General features: G+C 36.4%; 1 protein-coding gene across 2 annotated transcripts in view; it reads right to left on the minus strand.

Annotated features, from left to right (window-relative positions):
- Positions 1-9929, minus strand: part of GAREM1 (GRB2 associated regulator of MAPK1 subtype 1) — a 222426-nt gene that overhangs the window by 153795 nt on the left and 58702 nt on the right. For both annotated transcript variants that reach the window (XM_024120500.3, XM_024120499.3), the window contains exon 2: positions 1041-1181. In XM_024120500.3, coding sequence (XP_023976268.1) covers positions 1041-1181 — 141 coding nt within the window. The remainder of the gene's footprint in view (positions 1-1040; positions 1182-9929) is intronic.

Genomic DNA, 9929 nt, shown 5'->3' on the forward strand with positions numbered 1-9929 from the left:
TGATCTCTAGGTCATATCTAGCAATGAAGACTCCTAGGAATAAAAGGGGGACCAAACCATTCATTCATCCAAAAATTATTTACTGAACACATACCATTTGCTGCTGTTCTAGACAGTGGGGATATAGCAAGGTCTCTTTTCCAAACAGACAACTCTCTGGGCAATGTAGAGGAGTCACTCAAAAACATGACGGCAGTCTAGGGCTATACAATTTATAGCTAATCAATTACAGTGTCCTGCCAGAGACTTTTGAAAAATTAACAATAGTAGAGAAAAAGTCAAGATCCTTCACATAATGAACTATAAGCACCAGAAGAAAGTATAGGAAATATATATACATAACGTTTTTTACAAACTGCATTTGTAAGCCACCACTACTGAAAGTGGATTCAAGCTACTAGATGTATCATAAACTCCTAGAACAGTGCTGGTACTTAGAAAGCCCTTAATAAAAATTAGTTAAATGACATTGTTACACTGAATGGAGTTCCAACTGAGGCAAGAAGGTAGCTATTATCCTGATTTAACTAAGCAGTGAGGTCACCTCTGCTGCCTGTATTCTAAACGCTTCCTTGCAAAGAGGGACATGTTCAGGTATCTGACCTTTTAATCCAATACTTTTAAAACCAGACCACAATGCTTGTTTGTGAAATGGTATCTTGTGAAACCATGACATCAAAGTCATTCACAAATCATGTTCAGGTTTATTCAGAGATACTGGTGTTCAGAGGCTGGCTACGCATATGGACTGTCATTCCAGAGATGATCTTTGTGTTTGTACCATTTTCATTTTATAAATATCTAATAAGAATCTGTGCTTAAGAATCCATGCTTAACTACATGCATTAATTAGAAATGCCTATGACAAAATGAATCTGAGCTTTCACTGATAAACTAACCAAAGTGTTTCATTCATCTTTTTCTAAGTCATTATACCCTCTACTTTATAGACAATTCCTATTTTCTCACTGTGGAGGAGAAAATTAGCATATTAAAGTACCCTTCATTAGCCGTTTCTTGTCTCTTGAAAGGAGCTTTACCTGCATAATGTACCGGAATCTCTATCTTTGGCCCAATGACATAGTGCCCCTCCTCCAAGCTATGGGCAGTGATGGTGGTCCACTGACGGCACGAATGAATCAGAAGGTAGTCATTTTCCCGCAGCCCTTCTATGCATTCTCCTAGAAAATAAATTTTATATGAGAAACTTAGAATTAGCATCTGTTTACTCCATTCTCTGCAATAAAATTTCGTTATTTAAAACTTCAGTAAAGGAGAAGTTGATAGTTCATCCCAAGATGAGATAAAGTCCACTTTTGAGTTACCAATAAAAAAAGGCATTTCATACCAAGTTGACAACTGTACACAGGGTTCCATAAAAATGTTTCCCACTTATTTGCAACGATTTTCAAATACCTCATTCAATCTTAGTGATTATATTTCAATGATAATAAAACAAACATTTATTAAGTGCCAACAGTACATTGGACACTAATTAAATGCTTTGCATATATTATTTCAATGTAATACAGTAACATTATGAGGTAGGTATTGTTCCTTCTTTACAGGTAAGAAAAATTAAGGTTCAGAATGTTAAGTGTAGTCTAAGCTCACAGATTTATTAATAAGCAGAAAAGTGCGGATTGAGGACTATGTCAGAAAGATTCCAAAGCTATGTTCTTTTTTGGCCATGCCTTGCGGCTTGCGGGATCCTAGTTCCCCAACCAGGGATGGAACCCGGGTCCTCGGCAGTGAAAGTGCAGAGTCCCAACCACTGGACTGCCAGGGAATTCCCCCAAAGCTTATGCTCTTAAACACTACAACATAACTACCGAAAATAAATAATAAATTTATCTCTCTGTTGGAACAGTACTTGAGATTAAATGCTGTATCTCCTTTCAAATTTTATATGTTTTAGTATGGTACTGGTACAAAAACAGACACATAGATCAATGGAACAGAAAAGAAAGCCCAGAAATAAACCCATGCACTTATGGCCAATTAATCTACAACAAAGGAGGCAAGAATATACAATACAGAAAAGACAGTCTCTACAACAAGTGTTTCTGGGAAAACTGGACAGCTACATGTAAAAGAATAAAATTAGAACATTCTCTAACACCATATACGAAAACAAACTCAAAATGGATTAGAGACCTAAATGTAAGACCGTATACTCTCAAACTCCTAGAGAAAAACATAGGCAGAATACTTTTGACATAAATTGCAGCAATATTTTTTTGGATCCGTTTCCTAGACTAATGGAAATAAAAGCAAAAATAAACAAATGGGACCTAATCAAACTCAAAAGCTTTTACACAGCAAAGGAAGCCAAAAAGAAAACGAAAAGACAACCTACAGAATAGGAAAAAATATTCACAAAAAATGTGACTGACAAGGGATTAATTTCAAAAATATACAAACAGCTCACATAGCTCAACATCAAAAAAACAACCCAATCAAAAAATGGGCAGAAGATCAAAACAGATATTTCTCCAAAGAAGATGTACAGATGGCCAACACGCACATGAAAAGATGCTCAACATCACTAATTATTAGAGAAATGCAAATCAAAACTACAATGAAGGGCTTCCCTGGTGGCGCGGTGGTTGAGAGTCCGCCTGCCGATGCACGGGACACGGGTTCGTGCCCCGATCCAGGAGGATCCCACGTGCCGCGCAGCGGCTGGGCCAGTGAGCCATGGCCGCTGCGCCTGCGCGTCCGGAGCCTGTGCTCCGCGGCGGGAGAGGCCGCAGCAGTAAGAGGCACGCGTACCACAAAAAAAAAAAAAAAAAAAACTACAATGAAGTATCACCTCACACCAATCAGAATGGCCATCATGAAACAGTCTACAAATAAATGCTGGAGAGGGTGTGGAGAAAAGGGAGCCCTCCTACACTGTTGGTGGGAATGTAAATTGATACAGCCACTATGGAGAACAGTATGGAGCTTACTTTAAAAACTGAAAATAGAGTTACCATATGATCCAGTAATTCCATTCCTGGGCCTGTAACAGGAAATGATGAAAACTCTAATTTGAAAAGATACACGCACCCCAATGTTCATTGCAGCACTGTTTACAATAGCCAAGACATAGAAGCAACCTAAATGTCCATCGACAGAGGAATGGATAAAGAAGATGTGGTCCATATATACAATGGAACATTACTGAGCCATAAAAAGGAATGAAATAATGCCATTTGCAGCAACATGGATGGACCTAGAGATTATCATACTGAATGAAGTCACAGAAAGACAAATATCGTATGATATCACTCACACGTGGAATCTAAAAATATGATACAAATGAACTTATTTCCAAAACAGAAAGAGACTCACAGACATAGAAAACAAACTTATGGTTACCAAAGGGGAAAGGTGAGGGGGAGGGATAAATTAGGAGTCTGGGATCAACAGATACACACTACTATATATAAACTAGAAAAACAGCACAGGGAACAATATTCAACATCTTGTCATAACCTATAATGGAAAAGAATCTGAAAAAGAATATATATGTAACTGAATACATGTAACTGTAACTACATAAACATGTAATATATACATATATGTAACTGTAACTACACCTGAAACTAACACAACATTGTAAATCAACTATACTTCAATAAAAAAAATAAAATGTTATATTTTGCCAGTTCCCTCTGGCCTACCAAATTTCCCAATCAACTGAAAATAATGAAGCTTTATAGCATACACATGAAATTATTTTTTTCATTTTAATATTTTCTAAAGTAACTTTTCAGCTTTTGAGCCAATAACAAACAACTTCAAAAGAGAAATCCATTCCCTGAAACTTAAAAAATGTTCCCCTTTTTTTTTCTTAGATGCTGAAATAATCCACCCCATTAATCCTGGTTTAGTAATTTTAAATGCTAAAAAAAAAAAAACCAAAAAAACAACTTGAAAAGACTAATTCCTTTATACAGAAAACAATATGCTTTCCTTATTTTTGACATTTATTATATCTCAATAATGAAAAGAATTATTATTGATTTCACTGTGTGTTCTGAAATGGCATTTATAGACTTCTCAAAAATTCTTAAAAGTGTCAGTACTTTTTCAATAAATAAAGTAGAGGAGGCTGTAATGATCAACTTGGTTACCAGAGCCATAAATTTTGGGAGGACCAGGTTTCATAAAGACACCACCAGGGGATCACTGGTACTCATGAGCCCTTTGCATCCTCTCTTTGTGTGTAAAATCTTTAAAAAGAAAAACAAACAGGTTATTATTTCAGGCTAATAGGAAGCTTTATATCAACATGATTATTTGACTTAACCATAATAACTTGTAGCAGGTTTTTTCTGGTTATGATTCACCTTTAACTTGGAAAAGTGGCAAAGACTGCTAGACATCCAGTAATACCTCACTCACTCCTTGTCCTCAGTAACAGTCCTCTTATATCAGCTGAGCACATGGCTGCCCAGAATACAGAATACTGTTCCCAGGCCCCATAACAAGTAGATATAACACAGTAACTAGGTTATTGCCAATGGGATGTAGTGCAAGTAGTATATGTAACTTCCTATACATATATATATATATATATAATCTTTAATATACCAGAAAATTAACTGATTGTAGTTTATAATTCAATGCTTTTAGTATATTCACAGAGCTGTGCAATCATCACTACTGTTGAATTACAGAACATTTCTATCACCCCAAAAGAAACCTCAAACCCATTAACAATTATTCCCTACTCCCCACCCCAGGCTTAGGCAATCACTAATCTACTTCCTGTATCTATAAATTTGCCTATTCTGAAAATTTCATATGAATGGAGGTATAAAATATTTGAGCTTTTCTGTCTGCCTTCTTTCATTTAGCATGTTTTCAAGGTTCATCTCTGTTGTAACATGCATCAGTACTTCATTTTAATGGCCAAATAATATTTGATTATATGGATATGCTATGTTTTATTTGTCCAATCATCAGAGGATGGACAGCTGGACTGTTTACAATCTTGGCAGTTACTGAATACTGCTGATATGAACATCAGTATACAAATTTTTGTATGGACATATGTTTTCATTTCTTTCAGATATATACCTGGGGTAGAACTGCTGGGTCACATGGTAACTCTATATTTAACTTTCTGAGAACTCCCTGATTTTTTCCAAATTGGCTACACCATTTTACATTCCCACTAGCAATGAATGAGAGATCCAGGGACTCCACATACTCCAACACTTGCTATTATCCATCTTTTAAATCATAGGCATTTCAGTGGGTGTGAAGTGTGTCTCACCGTGGTTTTGACTTGTATTTACCTAATGATTAGTGATGTTGAGCATCTTTTCATGTGCTTGTTGGCCATTCGTGTATCTTTTATGGAGATATGTTTATTCAAATCCTTTGCCCAATTTTAAATTTGGTTGCTTGTCTTTAATGCCTAGTTGTAAGAGTCTTTTTTTTTTTTTTTTTTAACATTCTGGATACAAGTCCCTTATCAGACATACGATTTGAAAATATTTTCTCACATTACATGAACTATACTTTCACTCTGTTGATAGTGTCCTTTGAACCACAAAATTGTTTAATTTTGATGAAGTCAAATTTATTTTTAATTTTGTGCTTTGCATATGTGAAAAATTTCTGCATAACCCACGCATCATGAAGATTTAAAATGTTTTATAAAACATTTTATAGTTTTTAGCTCTTATATTTAGGTTTATGATCCATTTTGAATTAACTTTTGTGCAGGCTGTAAGTAGGGGTCCAACTCTGTTCTTTTTCATGTGGTTATCCAGTTATCCAAGCACCAGTTGATAAGACTACTCTTTCTTCATTGAACTGTCTTGCCTCCCTGTCAAAAACCAATCGACCATAAATGTAAGGGTTTATTTCTGGTTTCCCAGTACTATTCCATTGCCCTATACATCTATCTTTATGCTAGAACCACACTGTCTTAATTACTGTAACTCTGTAATAAGTTTTGAAATTGGGAAATGTGAGTCTTCCAACTTTGTTCAAGACTGTTGTGGTTTTTCTGAGTCCCTTGCATTTCCATATAAATTTTAGGATCGGTTTACCAGTTCTTGTCTCAAAAGCTAGGATTGTGATAGGGATTGTGTTCAATCTATAGATCAATTTGGGGAGAACTGTCTGTCATCTTAACAGTATTAGTGTTTCTGATCCATGAACACGGGATGTCTTCCCATTTATTTAAATCTTTATTTCAATGATGTTTTGTAGTTTTTAGTGTGCAAGTCTTACACTCTTTTTGTTAAATTTATTCCTATGTATTTTATTCTTGTGATGGTATTGCAAATAGAATTATTTTAAAATTTCATTTTTGGAGTGTTCATTGCTAGTGTAGAGAAACAACTGATTTTTGCATACTGATATTATATCTTGAAATCTTGCTGAACTTGTTAGTTCTAATAGTTTCTTTTGTAGATTCCTTAGGATTTTCTATATACAAGTTCATGTCATCTGTAAATAGATATAGTTATACTTTTTCCTTTCCAACCTGGATGCCAGTTTTTCCCCTCTTTTCTTGCCTAATACCTCTGGCTAGAATCTCCAGTACCACACTGAACTTAAGTGGCAACCAAGATGTATCTTTGGAGGGAATGTGCCTTTCTTTTCCCTCTTTATTCTTCCTGAGGGATGAAATATGGAGATGATTATTAGAACTGGAATGGTAGTGACCATCTCAGACCTTGAAGGGAACTTAGTGCTGAAACTGAGTGCATGACATAGCAACTGAAAAACAACAACAACAACAAAAAACAGGCCCCTGTCACCTTGGGCAACACCCCAACCTGAACTTTTGGTCTTTGGGTCTCTGTGACTTGCAGCCAAACTCAAGCCTAAAATGATACAGGAGCATTAGAATAAATTAAGAATTGTGGTGCCTGCATTATACAATCAAAATATGTAAACTAGTTTCAAAACAGAAAATAAGTTTTGTTTTTCATCGTTAAGAAACCGATTGTATTAAAGATGTCTATCTAAGGAAGTACTGTCTAAGTCTACCTCCCGGTTGTAAAATCTGAACAATGGCTGGTATCTAATGATTTTTTACTTCAAAATAATCCCCCAGAGTTTACAGGAAACAGCATTCATCAATATTATGCTTTTGATAATTTCTTTCAAGCTTCCTAACTGGTTTGTGGGTACAGAGACTGTATTACTTTTACTAATTCAAGTTTACTTCATAAAGAGCAGCACATTACTCAAAAATTGCTAAAAATACTGTCACACATTTAATAGAACTCTTTACTTGTACCTAATTACAGATAAGAGTTAAATGTTAACTTACATTTGGATAGTTAAATTCACGTATATTATGAGCTTTGGCTCTAAGTTATCTATGAATCTAAGTCAGGGTATGGCTCTAAATGGGGTAATATCAAGTATTCCTAAATGCAGAGAGAAAAATAGTAAGTGTTCTTATATTAATGGCAAAAAGAAATCTTGAGAAAAACAGTGAAACAGCTTTCCTAGAATTTCCTAGAATTTACCATCAACAGAAGAATTTAATATCAAGTACCTCAGTGATACCACATGCTGAGTGCCAGAGAAAGGAAAAGTCACTCCACAGCCTATGGGTGAAGCGTTCCTTTGACCATTACTAAGAATCAAGACCCAGTAACTAACCTTCAACTCCTCCCCTTGTATCTCACTTAGGCCATGAACCTGCAGCACAGAAATTCTAGTGTAACCCATGATTAAGAGGTCCTTGTTTTCTGAAAATGAGTAAGAATGTCAAAGAAAGCAACTGAAGCCCCCAGGATATTTTTATTCTTGTAAAATATTCTGATTAACTGAAGCCAAATATCTGCTGTCATAGCATGCTGACTAATCTAAAAGTGATGGCTAGTTCTTCTATTGACTAAAAGTACCTAAAGTTTAGAAAGATGAAACAAATGCTAAGAACTATTAAATCTGCACGTATCTTTACTTTGAGTGCACAGACATGAAACAACCAGGAACCATGTCACCTCAACCAGATCTTCACCTCTTCAGGCCCAACATCATTTCTGTTTCTCCTCTGGTTCGCATTCCACAAGACCACCGGGTGTAGAACAGGTATATAATAAGTGCTTTCTGAATGAACAATCTTGGATAGAAATGAGTGAGCATTCACATTAAATAAGTCTAAGTATAAATTAAGCACTAAGGTCTTATTCAATATTTAAGCCCCTCGAGGAAAGCAGAGTATTTAGAAAGGCTGTTTTTTCAAGTATCTCTTACTGATCTCTTCCCACCCTAAACAAACATCCACAAATCTACACTAAGATCCCTTCTTTAGATGAATACTCTGTTCAAAGGCCCAAAAACTGTAACCTTGGGCTCTAAGCAAGTGAAAGAGTTTTTACATTTTACGGTTTACTGTGAAATCCCAACAAGAAGAGAAAGAAATAGAGATGAATTTAGACAAAACACTAAATGGTAAGGGAGTCAAAGAACTTCATGGTGAAATCTAAGCAAAAAGGAATGTATAAAACAAAAGAGAAAGATGTTTAAAAAAGAGAGAGAGATTAAGGATATATTATTACCTCTTTTCAAATGAACCCTGGGACAAAGGACTCCCTTTTCAACAGTAGATTTACCAGGAATAATAGACTTCTGCTGTAGGAAACAGAAGTATGCCTACTTAAGTCAAATCTGAAATTTTATGCTCTGAAATACTGTACTGTACCTAATAGTTAAAAGATAAGAATTCTATGTCAAGTGATTTTTAGAAAAAGGTGAGCAACTGTAGTATCAGTATTTCTACAAACATTGACAATATACTAAATCTCTTAGTACAGTGCCTGGCACATACCATGGAATCACATTTCTGGCAGGCGAGGGAGGGGGCTCAGATTCACATAGGAAAATTACACTTTGCCAATCCTTTAAAAGACAGAATATAGACATTCCTCTCTCCATAAGTCTGATACAGCCCGTGTGTCCTCCAGTGTTGGACAGTGAACATAAGATGATGCATTTGGTTGGTGCAACATGTGTTATTTATCACATGGTGCGAGGCAATGTTATACCATAAAATCACGCAGAGACCAAGCATCGAAACATGCAGGCATCATCCCAGCCTCCTCCAGACACCAAGCTCTGAAAAGGGAGGGCAGGCAAAGGCCAAATGACCAGGCACATTCCTAGGATCCCTCCTCCTTGCCCTGCCCCCAGCTCTTTGCTTCCACTAATTCAAATGAATGTATGATGAATCCACATGTTAGGTGGAAGGCATTTTGGGATCTCAATAGGCTAAGAGTTGGAGCCAGACTTAGGTTTGAATTGAGATTCTAATATTTATTAACTATATGACTCTGGGAAAATTATTTAACATCTCTGAACCTCAGAATTCTCACATTTAAAATGATGGTGATAATATTGTAAGGAAGTTGGGATGAGTGGATGAGGATAAACATAAAGGATCAGGATAGTACTATATAGATAGAAGGCTTGTGAAAAATATGACTTTGACTTATTTCCTTCCTCAATTAGTTCCCTTTCTCTTACCAGCTGGACTCAGGTACACAACAGTTTCTTTCTCCAATGAGAAAATGCTCTGATAATTAATGTGCAATGATTTGCACTGTATGCTTCACATCAACTATTAAAATAAAGGGATGATCTTCACCAGGTGTAAATGTCATGTTAAATCCAACAATTTGGGACTTCTCTGGTGGTGCACTGGTTAAGAATCTGCCTGCCAATGCAGGGGACACTGGTTCGATGCCTGGTTCAGGAAGATCCCACATGCCGCAGAGCAATTAAGCCCATGCGCCACAACTACTGAGCCTGTGCTCTAGAGCCGCAAGCCACAACTACTGAGCCTGCGTGCCACAACTACTGAAGTTCACTCGCCTAGAGCCCGTGCTCCGCAACAAGAGAAGCCACCGCAATGAGAAGCCCACACACTGTAATGAAGAGTAGCCCCCGCTCGCCGCAAC

This window comes from Physeter macrocephalus, chromosome 19, assembly GCF_002837175.3.
Source record: "Physeter macrocephalus isolate SW-GA chromosome 19, ASM283717v5, whole genome shotgun sequence".
Taxonomy (NCBI): Eukaryota; Metazoa; Chordata; class Mammalia; order Artiodactyla; family Physeteridae; genus Physeter; species Physeter macrocephalus.